Source organism: Zea mays, chromosome 6, assembly GCF_902167145.1.
Source record: "Zea mays cultivar B73 chromosome 6, Zm-B73-REFERENCE-NAM-5.0, whole genome shotgun sequence".
Taxonomy (NCBI): Eukaryota; Viridiplantae; Streptophyta; class Magnoliopsida; order Poales; family Poaceae; genus Zea; species Zea mays.
Window position 1 is genome coordinate 147196477 of NC_050101.1, and position 17081 is coordinate 147213557.

General features: G+C 41.5%; 1 protein-coding gene across 2 annotated transcripts in view; it reads left to right on the forward strand.

Moving 5' to 3' along the window:
- The first annotated feature begins 5700 nt into the window (after positions 1 to 5700).
- Positions 5701 to 17081, forward strand: part of LOC103630192 (uncharacterized) — a 40117-nt gene continuing 28736 nt past the window's right edge. The window contains exons 1-19 of one of the 2 annotated variants that reach the window (XM_008651269.3): positions 5701 to 5976; positions 6290 to 6361; positions 6659 to 6745; positions 6832 to 7007; positions 7081 to 7145; positions 7363 to 7705; positions 8203 to 8269; positions 8370 to 8523; positions 9409 to 9576; positions 9667 to 9777; positions 9874 to 10083; positions 10178 to 10279; positions 12038 to 12268; positions 12898 to 12972; positions 13148 to 13219; positions 14097 to 14282; positions 14367 to 14525; positions 14718 to 14810; positions 16477 to 16548. In XM_008651269.3, coding sequence (XP_008649491.1) covers positions 6738 to 6745; positions 6832 to 7007; positions 7081 to 7145; positions 7363 to 7705; positions 8203 to 8269; positions 8370 to 8523; positions 9409 to 9576; positions 9667 to 9777; positions 9874 to 10083; positions 10178 to 10279; positions 12038 to 12268; positions 12898 to 12972; positions 13148 to 13219; positions 14097 to 14282; positions 14367 to 14525; positions 14718 to 14810; positions 16477 to 16548 — 2292 coding nt within the window. In that variant the 5' untranslated portion in view covers positions 5701 to 5976; positions 6290 to 6361; positions 6659 to 6737. The remainder of the gene's footprint in view (positions 5977 to 6289; positions 6362 to 6658; positions 6746 to 6831; positions 7008 to 7080; positions 7146 to 7362; positions 7706 to 8202; positions 8270 to 8369; positions 8524 to 9408; positions 9577 to 9666; positions 9778 to 9873; positions 10084 to 10177; positions 10280 to 12037; positions 12269 to 12897; positions 12973 to 13147; positions 13220 to 14096; positions 14283 to 14366; positions 14526 to 14717; positions 14811 to 16476; positions 16549 to 17081) is intronic. The other variant, XM_008651270.2, reaches the window with a different exon arrangement.

Below are 17081 nucleotides of genomic sequence, written 5' to 3' on the forward strand. Positions count from 1 at the left end.
GGTTTGGATTTCGGTAAAACCTATGCACCCGTAGCTAGGCTTGAGTCAATTCGAATATTATTAGCCTATGCTACTTACCATGGCTTCAAGCTTTACCAAATGGACGTGAAGAGTGCCTTCCTCAATGGACCAATCAAGGAAGAGGTCTATGTTGAGCAACCTCCCGGCTTTGAAGATAGTGAGTACCCTAATCATGTGTAACTCTCTAAGGCGCTTTATGGGCTTAAGCAAGCCCCACGAGCATGGTATGAATGCCTTAGGGATTTCCTTATCACTAATGGATTCAAAGTCGGAAAGGCCGATCCTACTTTATTTACTAAAACTCTTGACAATGACTTGTTCGTATGCCAAATTTATGTTGATGATATTATATTTGGGTCTACTAACGAGTCCACATGTGAAGAATTTAGTAGGATCATGACACAAAAATTCGAGATGTCTATGATGGGGGAGTTGAAATATTTCTTAGGATTTCAAGTGAAGCAGCTCCAAGAGGGCACCTTCCTTAGCCAAACGAAGTATACTCAAGACATTCTAAGCAAGTTTGGAATGAAGGATGCCAAACCCATCAAGACACCCATGGGAACCAATGGGCATCTCGACCTCGACACGGAAGGTAAATCCGTCGATCAAAAGGTATACTGGTCGATGATAGGTTCTTTGCTATATTTATGTGCATCTCGACCGGATATTATGCTTTCCGTATGCATGTGTGCAAGATTCCAAGCCGACCCTAAGGAAGCTCACCTTACGGCCGTAAAACGAATCTTGAGATATTTAGTTTATACTCCTAAGTTTGGGCTTTGGTATCCTAGGGGATCCACTTTTGATTTAATTGGTTATTCGGATGCCGATTGGGCGGGGTGTAAAATTAATAGAAAGAGCACATCGGGGACTTGCCAGTTCTTGGGAAGATCCTTGGTGTCTTGGGCTTCAAAGAAGCAAAATTTCGTTGCTCTTTCTACCGCCGAAGCCGAGTACATTACCGCAGGCCATTGTTGCGTGCAACTACTTTGGATGAAGCAAACCCTTAGGGACTACGGTTACAAATTAACCAAAGTTCCTCTTCTATGTGATAATGAGAGTGCAATCCGCATGGCGGATAATCCCGTTGAGCATAGCCGCACTAAGCACATAGCCATTCGGTATCACTTTTTAAGGGATCACCAACAAAAGGGAGATATCGAGATTTCTTACATTAATACTAAAGATCAATTAGCCGATATCTTTACCAAGCCACTTGATGAACAAACTTTTAACAAACTTAGGCATGAGCTAAATATTCTTGATTCTAGGAACTTCTTTTGTTGATTTGCACACATAGCTCATTTATATACCTTTGATCATGTATCTTTCATATGCTATGACTAATGTGTTTTCAAGTCTATTTCAAACCAAGTCATAGGTGTATTGAAAGGGAATTGGAGTCTTCGACGAAGACAAAGGCTTCCACTCCGTAACTCATCCTTCGCCATCGCTCCGGGCAACTCTCCATCTTTGGAGGAGAGATCACTCTTCTCCTTTGGTATAATCTTCACTCATTTATTTATGACCAAAGGGGGAGAGAATATTTCTAAGGGCTCTAATGACTCTGTTTTTGGCGATTCATGCCAAAGGGGGAGAAAGTATTAGCCCAAAGCAAAAGGACCGCACCACCACCTACTAATTTTAAAACGAGTTTTTCAATTGGTATGATTCTCAATTGATAAAATTAAAATTGGTATCTTATTGCGTTCAAAAGGGGGAGAAAATAGCATTTCAAAATTGATATCTCAAAACCCTCTTGAACGCTAAGAGGAGAAATTCATTTAGGGGGAGTTTTGTTTAGTCAAAGGAAAAGCATTTGAAACAGAGGGAGAAAATTTCAAATCTAATAAATGCTTCTCAAAATTCTTATTCATTTACCTTTGACTATTTGCAAAAGACTTTGAAAAGAATTTCCAAAACATTTGCAAAAACAAAACATGTGGTGCAAGCGTGGTCCAAAATGACAAATTTTTTTTTGAAGAAACAATCCATGCATATCTTATAAGTATAAATATTGGCTCAATTCCAAGCAACCTTTGCACTTACATTATGCAAACCAGTTCAATAATGCACTTCTATATTTGCTTTGGTTTGTGTTGGCATCAATCACCAAAAAGGGGGAGATTGAAAGGGAATTAGGCTTACACCTATTTCCTAAATGATTTTGGTGGTTGAATTGCCCAACACAAATAATTGGACTAACTAGCTTGCTCTAGTGTACAAGTTATACAGGTGCCAAAGGTTCACACTTAGCCAATAAAAAGACCAAGTATGGGGTTCAACAAAGAGAGCAAGGGATAATCGAAGGCACCTCTGGTCTGGCGCACCGGACTGTCCGGTGTGCCACCGGACAGTGTCCGGTGCACCATCGGACAGTGTCCGGTGCACCAGGGGACTTCACGCTGAACTCTTCACCTTCGGGAAAATCCATAGGCGCTCCACTATAATTCACCGGACTGTCCGGTGTACACCGGACAGTGTCCGGTGCTCCAAGAAAGAGCGGCTCTGGAACTCGCTAGCCTCGGGAATTTGCTCCGCTATAATTCACCGGACATGTCCGGTGTACACCGGACTGTCCGGTGAACCAGCAGAGCAACGGCTACTTCGCGCCAACGGTCACCTGCAGGCGCATTAAATGTGCGCCAGAAGCGCGCAGAAGTCAGGCACGCGCGCGCTGGCACACCGGACACTCTACAGTACATGTCCGGTGTGCCACCGGACATCCAGGCGGGCCCAGAAGACAGAGCTCCAACGGTCGGAACCAAACGGCCTTGGTGACGTGGCTGGCGCACCGGACATGTCCGGTGTGCACCGAACTGTCCGGTGCACCATACGCCAGTCAGCCACCACCAAACGGCTAGTTTGGTGGTTGGGGCTATAAATACCCCCAACCACCCCACATTCAAGTCATCCAAGTTTTCCCACTTCAACTACTTACAAGAGCTCTAGCATTCAATTCTAGACACACCAAAGTGATCAAATCCTCTCCAAACTCCACACAACACCCTAGTGATTAGTGAGAGAGATTTGCTTGTGTTCTTTCGAGCTCTTGCGCTTGGATTGCTTTCTTCTTTCTTTGATTCTTCATTACGATCAAACTCACTTGTAATTGAGGCAAGAGACACCAATCTTGTGGTGGTCCTTGTGGGAACTTTGTGTTCCAAGCATTTGAGAAGAGAAAGCTCACTCGGTCCGAGGGACCGTTTGAGAGAGGGAAAGGGTTGAAAGAGACCCGGTCTTTGTGACCACCTCAACGGGGAGTAGGTTTGCGAGAACCGAACCTCGGTAAAACAAATCCACATGTCACACTCCTTATTCGCTTGTGATTTGTTTTGCACCCTCTCTCGCGGACTCGATTATATTTCTAACGCTAACCCGGCTTGTAGTTGTGATTATTTTTGAGAATTTCAGTTTCGCCCTATTCACCCCCCTCTAGGCGACTTTCAGCAGGAACGACTCTGTCTACGTCAGCCCTCACGATAGACATATCTCGAAAATACCTTCCGCTCATATTATCAAGATGACTCTGTTTGATAGTTGATTTCCCGAAGACTGCGTGACTTGGTCGCCAGGGCCGATCTTCAGAGTCTTCGCCTCCACTCTCCATATCATAGCTGTCGCTGTCATCAGTATCTTCAGACAAGCCTTCCAGTATCTCTTTAGTAATCTTTTCTGTATTTGTTTTTGCTATTGATTCAACAAATCCAGCAGTCTTCTCCTCAAGGAGCTTCTCCTCTTCGGTTAGCTTTATCTCAGTAACTGTCTTCTTGTCTTGAGACATCTTCTCTTTGGAGATGACGAAAACGTGTCCTTCAAACCGAAGATCAAAAGCTTGAGAGCTATCAAGCGCTAGTAACCACAAGCTATAAAATTGAGAAAATAAGGCAAATGGCACAAGCAGTGTATCAAGTACAGTCGGTGTGAGCTCCTATTTATACGCCCAGTGCGCTCCAAGTTGGAGGGCCCCCGTCTGTCATTGACTGTTGCTATTCTAGCAAAGGGAAGGTGTTTTTTCGGACCTTCGGCTTAGGGCCTTCGTCCATATCGCAATCTGAATTTGTCATTTTAACAAATTAATATTGCGAAGGGCTACTATTGTGGGCCTTCGTCTTCCGAAGGTCCTCAAAAACATAATTTAACAATGTTTTCCGAGTGTAATATGTAAACATGTGCCTTCAGTCTCGGGTCAGAATCATACAGGGTGAAAAGCACAAATAATACGAAGGTTGATGCAGCGACGAAGCTACGTGCAAGGGAGCTTCGACATAACGACGAAAAGGGAACCGACTTAAAAGGGAAAAGGCTATTTAGACCTCGGTGGGTTACCTTAAAGTTATTAGCAAATGTAAAGGGTCTGGATGTAATTTTATACGAGCTGTGTCCCGTGTCTATAAATAGATGAACAGTACCCCGTACTGTTCACGCTGACTGGTACTTGCTTTTGTGTCACGCTAGTACTTCTTGCCTTATGTCAAGCCGAAGGTATTTTTATAATTCAATAATGTTTCTATCTTTCTATGATAATATAATAAGAATGAATTAACAATATTATACGATTGTTTATATTGTCTCTCATATTCTATATGCTTCTTCATTTATTAATATATATTGCAATCATGAAGGTACGTCCTTCATGACCTTCGTCTGAATATCATTATATCCTAAGGGGAATAATGCTTCAAAGGACGAAGGTCGAAGGACTTTAACATTTAATACTTTGGGATTGTTCTTGATTCATAGCATTTGAGAACAAGTCCCCAACAGTTCCCAAGTGTTTTGTAAGCAAGGCAAGAGACATCAATTGTGTGGTGGTCCTTGTGGGGTCTAAGTGACCTGAGAATTAAGGAGAAAGCTCACTCGGTCTAGGTGACCGTTTGAGGAAGGGGAAGGGTTGAAAGGGACCCGGTCTTTGTGATCACCTCAACGGAGACTAGGTTCTTTAGAACCGAACCTCGGTAAAACAAATCACCGCGTTCATCCGTTTTATTTCTTGGTTGATTTGTTTTCCCCTCTCTTTCGGACTCGAATTCATTTCTAACGCTAACCCCAGCTTGTAGTGTGTGCTTAAGTTTATAATTTTTAGATTCCGCCTATTCACCCCCTCTAGGCGACTTTCAGTGGATGACCCTTCCATGGAGATCGGGCTATCGCAGACTTCCAAGGAGAGAGCGGGGGCGGGGTACCCAATCCACGTCGCGGATTTGCCGTCCATGGAGAGCATGGACGCGGTGATCCGAGGTGGAGGATGTCGCAGACACGGATTCAGGGCGGAGCATGTCAACTTTCATGGAGAGAGCTGGGGCGGGGTTTAGAGATGCGGATCTGCGGACGCAGATCTGGGGTGAGACCGCAGGAATTGCGGGTGAGAGGAGAGTGGGGGCGAGAAGAGCCGAGCGGAGGCATGCTTCACCAGAGCATGTGGACGCCCACTCTAGAAACATATAGAGTAGTAGAGATTTCCTGCCAATTAATCTCACCTCCCATCATTCTTTTTTAGCTTAGCCTAATTTTTAATTTTCCAGCATTTATTCAAAGAGACTGTTGGTACAGTTTACTCTTAAATTTTTTAGCATACCACGAATAATCATTTTTAGGAAATTTTTAACACTCTTGTGGAATTAGGGGATACTTGTTTATATAATGTAACTTATTTTGAACTAAGTTAGATCATATGATCTGGCTCAACTTACTCTAATCTAAGACTAGAGTTTGGGCGTTTGGCACGTCACTACGTCAGAGGTGTCTCGGTCCGACTTGGTACTTGGCGGCTCCACTGCTCACGTCACGTGCCCGCGTTCTCTCTCCGACTCCCATGCCTCTCCGGCGAGCTAGTCTGGTATCCATCGGCGAGCTAGTTTTGTCTCCACCGGCGAGCACGCGTCTGTAACCTCCTCCACCCCCATCGAACTCCACCTGCTCTCCAATCCGCTAGATCTCGGCTCCGTGCAGGTACCTACCCCCTCGTCTTCTAGCCTCTCTATCCAGATCTCATTTGGAGACGCGCTGGCTGCTGGCGCTGCGCTGTAGTGGTGGGCGCGTCCTGGGGAAGCGGACGGGTAGAGCTTTTGCGGTTTGGACCACCGGTGGGCAGTGGGCTCGTTGCTTCGGCGTCCGTTGCTTAATTTCGGGTGCACGCGGGTCTGGCAGGAATGGGACGCTGGATGGTGTGTGAGTTGGCAATTTGGGGTTTAATTAGCGTGTGAAAGTCAAATAGGGCGCTGGATGTGTTTGGCATTGTGTGTTTCCTCTCATTTTGGCACAGGTTACGTGGATGGCTGTGTGGTGTTGCTTTGCTCGCTAATTTGGTTGGATCAGGAGTGTCCTGGGAGCTATGGTCAGTGCATTTTCTGTTGCCAAGTCATAAATGTTGAATGTCTGACTGTTCAGGGTGGATTTGTATTTGCTAGCCATGAATTTGTCAGAGTGAAATTCCATATGGATTACCTCAATTTGTTCACACAAACATCTACAACTAGATAATAGTTGCAGTTCACTGAATATCTTTTGTACACAACATTGCATACTTAATCAAGACTTTTGGAGTTGCTTACCGAACATCTCTTATTACCATGCTGTATGTGGTTTTCGGTTGATGTAATAGTATAGCATGTTTTTTTTGTGGCTATTCCAGCTGTGCTGATTGTGAGGAATTTGGTAGCACCTCTATCAGGGTTTTAAAACTAGAGTGCTGCCGCCCCAGCATACATAATATGGACGAGTAAGATTCGCTGCAGAGTAACCCTTCTTTCATAAGGATGTTACATTTAATTGCATAGTGACTGTTTTATGTTTCAAATTAACCAGAGAAAATGTTGTTGAGCTGCTGCAACGTTATCGCCGTGACCGTCAAGTATTACTCAACTACATTCTTTCTGGCAACTTGATCAAGAAAGTTGCAATGCCACCTGGTGCAATCTCTTTGGATGATGTAGATATAGATCAAGTTAGTGTTGATTATGTCCTCAACTGTGCTAAGAAAGGTGAAGTGTAGCATTATCGAAGTTCCTTTTTTGTTTATTCTTGCATCAATTCTGAAATGCTTAGAAAATTTAGGTGAACCTCTTGACCTTGGAGACGCCATCCGCCTTTTTCATGATAGCCTTGACTATCCATATGTGGTGAGTTGGTTTATATTTTGTTTTCTAAGTCTTTTTGTCTTGCTAAAAAGTTTTTTTTGTTGGTTCTCGTTTGAGTTAGTTCTTTTGTACCACATCTCATTTCAACATCTAGATACCTTTGTCTCCCTTATTTTGATGTAAAAAAAAAATTTCTCGGAGCATATATTTTATCCGTTATCACATCCATGTACCTAAACACTATTATTTCTTTGGCCAGAATAACACTGGAGCTGTGGATGAGTTCTATTTGCTTACAAAACCAGAATATTCAGGACCAGCTCCAACACGAGAACCACCACCTATCCCAGCCACTGCACCATCATCAGTTGTGATACCACCACCGGATGTGGAACCAGCACCAATTATTGTGTCATCGCCAGTCACAGCTACCAACTTGCCAAAATCACAACCATTTGATTCTCCGACCGAGAAGGAGTTAACTATAGATGACATTGAAGACTTTGAGGATGATGAAGATGAATTTGATGGGCGAAGGGCTTCTAGAAGACATCAAACTGACGCTAGTGATCTATCGTTGCTGTTACCATCATTTGAAACAGGTACAAGTTATGAATTGATGAACAACTATCCTGAAATTACATGTTCAATAACAGATACAGATGAAGTGCTATGTCTTTTGATGATCATTCATCTGCTCTGTTTCAGATTGGGTATTTTTTGGGTGATTTTGTCATATCATACTAGGCGTGTGCTATTTTCTCTCTCTCAAATGTGCAGTGTAGGAGAGCTGCATATCATTTCAATCAGTAATAAAAAGATGAACAATAGTAACAAGAGGGTTATAGCACCCTTCACAATGATCAACAGTACAACTAACACGTCATGGGAAAAATATACAAATGACCTGACAGTCAAAACATGGCTCTAGCTGCACACTAGACGTCCCTCCTCTTTAGTTTTATTTTTTTAGTTGCATGAAAGATTTCACTCTAAAGAAGTAATTATTGGGATAACTAGGCCATTAGTCATCAGTTACTTCTTGAACCTTGTTCAACTTTGAGCTTGAAAATTATTGGCAGCTACGCTACCTTTTCAGGTATCACAGACAATGATCTTCGTGAGGCAGCATATGAGATCCTTGTTGCTGCTGCTGGTGCTTCGGGGTAGGCCTGTGCATCTCTTTACATCCATGTAGTTTTTTCATTACAAGACAACAAGTCTTCCTAGGGTACAATATAACCTAGCCTATTTTGGTACATTTAGGGGCCTTATAGTTCCTCAGAAAGAAAAGAAAAAAGAGAAGAGACACAGATTGATGAGGAAACTCGGTCGTAGTAAGAGTGAAAGTGTGGATATCAACACTCAACGGCAACCTGGTTTAGTTGGTTTGCTTGAAACCATGCGAGCTCAACTTGAGGTTTGATGTCCTAACTTTTTTGCCCCTGATGACTAGATTAGCATGCCACATTTCTTAACTTATTAATCCACTCAATTTGAATTATATTCTACATTTGTATACTTCTACCTTCTAAATTTATTTTGAGTACTACACAAAACTTCATGAAGAACTTTGTAGTCTGAAATGTCATTATTGCCATTAGTGTTTTAAATGCAAACTTTTGATGTGATTTGATGGCATGTCTGTGGTACTAACTCATTTTGATGAACAAAATTTCTTAATACCCCGTTTGGATGTAGATATTGGAGCACGGAATTGGGAATTGGAATCAGCTTTCCTGAATTCTCTTGTTTGGTTGCACATGGAATTGAGATTTGGAACCAGAGACTCAATTCAGTGGAATTGGACTATAAATAGAAACTCCCTTTCCCAATACAGAGCGTCACCCCTTTAAATTGCGTGGACTTAGACCGCACAATTCTAAAGTCCAATTCAGTGACATCCAAACAATCGAATTGGAATTACATCTCATTTCAATACTATGACTGATTTGGTATTGAACCCAATTCAGTTCCATGCCCTCCAATATTGACATCCAAACGGAGCATAAAGAGATTTTTGTACCTTCAGTCAAAGGAATATAAGCACCTGTTTCATGTGTAGTTTACCAGATTTTTTTGGGGAAAATTGCTGAATATAGTGGTACTTCTATTTCTCTAATTGAATTTAGTGGCTGACTTTCTATTCAAAATTATTAAGTGGATAGCTATTTTTTGGTTGTTGGCACCTGCCACTTGGAAGTCTACAATTTTCTAAGTTGTATCTTGGTGATTCAGGACATCACAAAGCATTTAAATATGCTCATTTTACATTTGCTGATTGCATCCTCCTTTTTTTGGATAGATAACAGAGTCCATGGATATTCGAACTAGGCAAGGATTACTCAACGCTATGGTTGGCAAAGTTGGAAAACGGATGGACAATCTTTTGATTCCATTGGAACTATTATGCTGCATATCCAGAACTGAATTTTCTGACATGAAAGCATACCTTCGTTGGCAGAAGAGACAGGTTAGCATTGCTTGGTATTTTCTGAATGACCTTGAACCATATCGTCATTTCATAACATTATATCCTTCATCTATGTTTTGTGGGGTTTAGTTAAACATGCTGGAGGAAGGCCTCATAAACCATCCAGTTGTTGGATTTGGGGAGTTAGGTCGAAAAGTCAATGAGATAAGGAGCCTTTTTAGAAAGATTGAAGAATCCGAGGTTTTATTCATACGCAGCAAAAGTATTGCTTGACCTCTTATAACCCTTACACGGAATCTCCACTAATTAAGGATTATCCTTGTGTATTTTTTCTAGTCCTTGCCACCATCTGCTGCAGAGGTTCAACGGACAGAATGCTTAAGATCACTGAGAGAAGTTGCCACTTCTCTATCTGAAAGGCCTGCCCGGGGTGATCTTACTGGTGAGGTTTGTCACTGGGCTGATGGATACCATCTGAATGTAGCATTGTATGAGAAGATGCTTGGCAGTGTTTTTGACATCTTGGATGAGGGAAAACTTACAGAGGTCACTTCAAATCCATGATATTTGCAGTTTTCCACTGACTAATTTCACCATTAGTCATGATGTTTCTCTTACGTTTTTTTCTTTAATCCACCAGGAGGCAGAGGAAATCCTTGAACTCTTAAGGTCAACTTGGCGGACACTAGGAATCACAGAGACTGTTCATGATACATGCTATGCATGGGTATTATTTCGACAGGTGAATCCATGATGAAGTAAAATTAAGGCTAAATTTGTGGAAATTCTGTTTTTTTTCTGTGTTACCCCCAAATATCTTTACAACAGCAACCAATATGTTTCATCACTGCTGATTATTGTCCATGAACCGCATACTGAATTGAGCCTATTTTAACATCTTGGGCTTTTGCTTAAAAGTTGTGCAGTTGTCAAAAGCAGGGAGGAGGTTGTTCAGGATAGGGGTTCAAGTTTTGTGTTTATATATACATGTCTAGGATTAGCGTTCAAATAAGTTAAGCACATCAAGAATGAAACGGAGTACCACTTGGTGAATGAGGATGAGATCAGAGATCAAACAGATGGCGAGAGTATTTTGACAAATTACTCAATGGAGAGAATGGGTACACAACCTTTTAGTTGGATGATTATTTTGATGATACCAATTGACGCTGTGTGTAGGATCCAAGAATATGAGGTTAGAGAGACATTGAAAAAGATGAAAGGGGGTGAGCCGATAGGCTGTGATGGTATCTCAATTGAGGCATAGGGATTCCTCGGGACATAACTATAGTATGGCTAATGAAGTTGTTCAATCATATCTTCCGGTCAAACAAGATGTTTGACGAGTGAAGTGGTATTGATTTACAAGAACAGGGGAGACATTCAAAGTTGTACTAATTACCGGGGAATTAAGTTGATGAGTCATATTATGAAGCTATATGAGAGAGTTGTCGAGTATTGTCATGAGACGAATAACGATGATCTCTATGAACCAATTTGGTTTCATGCCCGGAAGGTCAACCATGAAAGTCATTTTGTAATAAGACAAGTGATGGAGCAATATAGGGAGCAGAAGGACCTACACATTGTTTTTCATTGACTTGAAAAATACTATGACAAATTACCAAGCAATGTTATGTGGTGGGCTTTGAAAACATAAAGTTCCAATGAAGTACGTTGGACTCATTAAGGACATTCAACAATGTTGTGACTAGTGTTCGAACAAGTGACGGAGACATGGATAACTTTTCGATTAGAATAGGACTACATGAAGGATCAGCTTGAGCCCTTACCTTTTTGCCTTGGTGATGTATAAGATCACAAGGGACATACAAGGGGATATCACTTGGTGTATACTTTTTACAGACAATGTATTACTAGTTGTTGAAACCAGGTAAGAATAAATAGAGAACTAGAGTTGTGGGTCTGTGGGAGACTCTAGAGTCCAAAGATTCAACACTACGACACATGAGGAAGGAGATGCTAGTTGGAAGGTTAAGTAGTGCCTAGGAAGGACACCTTTTGATATTTTAGGATCAATGATACAGAGAGACGTGGATATTGATGAAGATGTTAGTTATAAAATCAAAGACAAGGATATTGATAAAGATTTAGCCTTGAATATGAGTGCATGGAAAGCAACTATTCATTTGTCTGAACCTTGACTTGTGGTTTATGTTGGGTTTCAACTCAAGCCTACCTGACAACTATCCCTTGTTCCCTTTGCACAAAATCCCGATGGCCTTGTCAGTTAAACCTATCATGAAGTAGGAAATCTACTAGTGTAGAACCAAATCTTAACCATACTTATTTTTTTTGTCTATTGAGGCAAATAGTCTCTTTCATATGCAATAGTTCACTGGAGGCTAGATGTTCTACAAAGTCCTATTCTGCACTGTGCTACCGGTTTAGCTCAAATAAGTTGTCTCCATAAGAGTGATAATCTCCTGCATGTTCAAGAAAAAAGAATATGATAACTGACATAGGTTCTGCAACTCAGTTTGTTCTTACAGGTGAGCAAGGACTTCTGAAAGTCGTGATTGACAATTTGAGGAAGATACCTTTGAAAGAACAGCGTGGTCCGCAAGAAAGATTACACTTGAAAAGCCTGCGTAGTTCTGTTGATGCTGAGGGTAGCTATCAAGACTTCACATTTTTCCAGTCTTTCCTGTCTCCAATTCAGAAATGGACGGACAAGAAACTAAATGACTATCACCTACATTTCTCCGAGGTTTGTTTTCCAACCTCCTGGTTTGGCTTGTGCTACACTGTATGCATGGGCAGTTATTCAAAAGAAAATATACCCTTTACTACTTGAAAGCTAATCCCTTTGTTTCGACAATTGTTTGATTTTATTAATTTGTTTACTTTATGTAACAATATTTACAATACCCTTTTACTGAAGATTTTTTTTGTAACGTGTCCCACTTCATGAGTTTTTTGTTCATTTGTTATTTTTAACCTAATCCACAGCACAAATGTGCATAAGGTTGGCCATCGTTATTCAGCTAAATGAAATTGCATGACCTTTCTAGTCCGATCAATCAATTTAGTTCTGAAATCTCTTATGAACATTGTCATCTTCATCTCTTTCTCATTTTGGCCTTTTACATGTTTCATTTTCACTTCCCATGCATAGTATTTACCACATGCTTTTCTCTTGATCCGCCGTTTTACCCATGGGTGCATGTTGCTATTATTCAGACTTCAGTACCTGGCTCCTGGCATATCCTCTACACATTTTAGACATTATATTGTTATATATATATATAATATACCACACTGAACCTTTTTATCTCTCATTTGGTTGCAACAAGAGATCATTATTTTCTGCACATTGGGACTTTCTTATTTTTACAGGGCTCCAGCTTGATGGCTGATGTTGTGACAGTGGCAATGCTTACAAGGCGGATCCTTGGTGAAGAAAATGACAAGGTCCTTTTACTTTACTTTTGTTTCTGACCACTGTTGTTGCCATATCACTTTAACAGCAACAATTTCTTGTTCTATTTGAATATACGATCACTGCAGAGTATAGAGAGCCGAACTGTTCACTGTTTGCACATTTAGAATTTCTAATTTTGGGCACTCCTTTGCTTTTGTGCATCAGGTAGCGGAGTCTCCTGACAGAGATCAGATTGACCGATACATCACTTCTTCAGTCAAAAATACTTTCTTGAAGGTAACATCTGTGCAGCAGCCATTATTCCATTGGTAGTGTAGTTCTAATTTATATGGACAGAATTTCTTACCTTTGATTTACCCCCATTTTGCCGTGAAATGGTTATCGGTCACACATTTATGTTCTATGTGAAACCTTGAATCTTTATCAGTTGTCACTGGTCATTGCACCTGTAAATTGCCTTTTCACATTTCATTTCTATCTGTTTGACAACCTTGATTCTTAGGGAACTAGGGAAGCATCATATTGTATTATTCCCAGTGTGGACAAGATTCTTTTCAGCTGGATGTGATGATATTTTTATGGTAGAGGACATCCAAGCCTGATATGAGATGTATGGTCTGGATTGTTGTTTTTGTGCCTTTGCCTAAACAAAAAAAAAAGACTTGCGGAGAGTAAGACAGCACCCGGACATTACATTAAGAAGAAGACCTTCTCACGTAGGTCGAGAAAACCCTGAACCCGTGCCCTACCCATACACAACGGCACTGTAGCCCATGTAAGAACGACCACAACCCTCAGCCTGAAATTCACTCTCATGGGGAGTCGAACTTAGGACATGAGGTGTGCTACTCCGACCATCTAACGAACTCAGCTAGAGGCCCTTTCACACCTTTGCCTAAACATTCCTGTGGATTCTTCTACCATGTGATTGTGAAGGATTTGTAGTGGTGCCTTTGTGTCTAAACATTCCTGTGGATCACTTCCCTGTGTCTAAACCTGAATTGGACAACATTGTTAAAATTCATATAGCTCAATAAAGAATTGGTACATGCTTGTGTTCCTTTTGATGATATGTTACCATCATATTTTTCTTGCAAGAAAAATATCCTACTATTTCATTGGTTGACGAAACATTCTACTCTTTTCCTTTCAGATGGCACATTCTGTAGAGTTCAAAGCAGACACTACAAATGAGCATGTTTTAGCATCTCTAGCTGAGGAGACAAAGAAACTGCTGAAAAAAGATACAGCCATTTTTACACCTGTTTTGACAAAATGGCATCCACAGGCAGCAGTTGTTTCTGCTTCCCTCATTCATAAACTTTATGGAAATAAATTGGTAGGTTATATCCAGCATATCTTTTAAATGAATTTGACTTTGTAACTTTGTGATTCTGCATGCTTACATAGAAGCGTTTTCCAGAGACCATTTCTTGAGCATGCTGAGCATCTTACGGAGGATGTGGTTTCTGTATTTCCGGCAGCTGATGCTTTGGAGCAATACGTAATGTCTGTGATGGCCTCCGTCACGGGAGATGATGGTTTGGATAGCCTATGCAGACATAAACTAGTTCCATATCAGGTCAGCTTAACCTTCATTAAGCAGTATTAAAACTTAGATAACTGCAAAGCAACCCATTTATTTACCCTACATTTTTTGCCATTTTATCAATCAATGTGTGGTGCACAACGAAAGATAGATAATGTGTTATGTATTTAAGTGCATTGTTGGTGTAGTGTTGTTTATCCTAATTCTCTGCTTTCTTTTTCTTAGATTGAAAGTAAATCTGGTACATTAGTTTTACGCTGGGTAAATGGGCAACTTGAGAGAATTGAAACTTGGGTTAAAAGGGCTGCTGACCAAGAGGTAACACACATTTGTGACTTCTTTGTTTTTATATAATTTCTTTGCCCTAATTGTCTTATTACTAGTACGACCATTCACCATGGGATTTGAAATGAAACATCCAAGTTCTTTATATACTCAAAGTATCTTTTAGCTTAATTGCTAGTTTGACCTTTAGTTTAACAAAGTAAAAACATATGTGTTAGTTTATTGTATTCTGTCTAAGTATTATGGGCCTTGGCCTAGCCCATGTAACTCTATTTTTTTAATATATGCAACACTCAGCTCACTCTATGGACTAGGGTTTTCATTCCTCAACATGGTATCAGAGCCAGCAGCCTCTCTCCCTCCCATCCCTAGTGCCATAATCACCTCCTAGCATGTAGGTCGCCGGCGCCTCCTCCACCCTCCCCTCTCGCCTCTCTCGTCGCTGGGCGGCTATCACCACTACCGCACCCCACTCTTCTCCTGTCGTCGCGGCCGACGCGGGGCTGCCATCCTCTTTGTGCGGCACAGGGTCGTCACCCTTCTTGTTGGGCGTAGGCGCTACCGCGATCGCCTTCTCGAGAACCGCCGCGACCGCCTTTCTACTCCCCACTACAGGCGTTGCCGTGGTCGCTGTCCCAAGCGCCCCTCTGCCCGCCTCCCCCTCGACGGCTTGGGGCCTAGCCGTCCCAGGTCCAGCTGACCTTGCCTGGGCATCGCCGGCCAGGGCCCAGGCGTGGTGGCTCTCGGCCTAGGCTTGGCCCTGCCCTTTCTAGCTACCATCTCGAGTGTCCTATTTGGGCCCATGGTGTCCTTCATATATAAAGAGTAGTTATATGGGCCAATATGGAGTTATGGACCTTAACATGGGTCACTATGGTGGGCTAGGTTAGGATAACTTAGCTTAGTTAGTTGGAGCTTTTTGTGGTCAGGGTGATAGAAGAATTGGAGCCGATCTTCTGAGAGATAACTCAACCAAGCTGTCAACAACCAAGTAAATTGGTCTATAACTCCAGATTACATTATTGAACCATATTAAAGTCTAGAACATCAACGACTTAGAGTTCAAATGCATCTAAATGACAAAGAGAATAGGGTATTCATAATTTTCAGATTTGAAGCATTTACCAAACATGTAGATCATCATCCAATCCAATTGGAAGCCTTCTCTTTCATCTCCAGCTGATGTTGCAATAGATGGCCCAGCTGCAACAGGTGCTTCTTCCTCCATATCCTCATTAGAATCATATTCTCCTCCATGTGCTGCTGGTTCATCTTCATCTCCTCATTGCCCTCTTCGACAATATCTAGATCTACAACTATAGTATTCTTTGCACGTTTCTGAACCCTAATGGGCCTAGACCAAATTCTTCGAGAGGCTGGCCCTAGAGCCCATGACATCACACATCGGGCTAGTCGATGGCCACCCTAGTCGGACGACTAGTCGTGATTCGTCACCGACTAATCGGACGACTAGGTTTTTAGTCGACCTCATCGGGGAGACTTATCAAGTCCATAGGACCGATAAGGTTGACTAATCGCGACTAGTCAGATGACTTGAAAACATTGGACCATTGCTTGCATTTCCTTCTCAGTTCTTTACTGGCTTATTTTTTCTTTGTTACATTAGTTAATACTTTTAAACTACAATTATCGTTTTCTATGTTCCTACCTTCTCTATTCTAATTTTTATGCTTCGCAGGTTTGGGACCCTATATCCCCTCAACAACGCCATGGAAATTCTATTGTAGAAGTCTATAGAATCATAGAAGAGGTGCTTTTTTCCCTCATTATTTCAAAGTTTCATTCATGCTAAAGTTGTTTTGATTAAAATAAAGTTTTTCTTTCATGCTGTAATCTTAGAATTATTATATCTGCACTTCGTAATGTGTTGTGATCTTATGTTTGCAATCTCCGTGTTGTTTTTTTTTTCGAATACGCAGGAGGGCTGCGTATCATTAAATTAAAGTAGAGGGAAAAAGGGCCTGTGGCCCGGGACAAACAGAACACACACAACACAAACACACACTCTAAACACAAACACACACTTACCCTTACAAAGCACACACCACACAGACACAAACGACCCCAACACTCCCGTCTTTTAGTAGGCTATAAGGCTTTCCTTTCTCTATCCAGGGTCAAAAAGAGAGCGCAAGTTCTTGGCTCCAGCAGAAATCCACAATCTCATCTCATCTTTAAATCCATCCTCTAAGGTATTAAGGCAGGGTCGAGCTCCTTCAAAAACACACCTGTTTCGTTGCTTCCAAATACTCCAAGCCCCAAGGATTATCATACTATTAAACC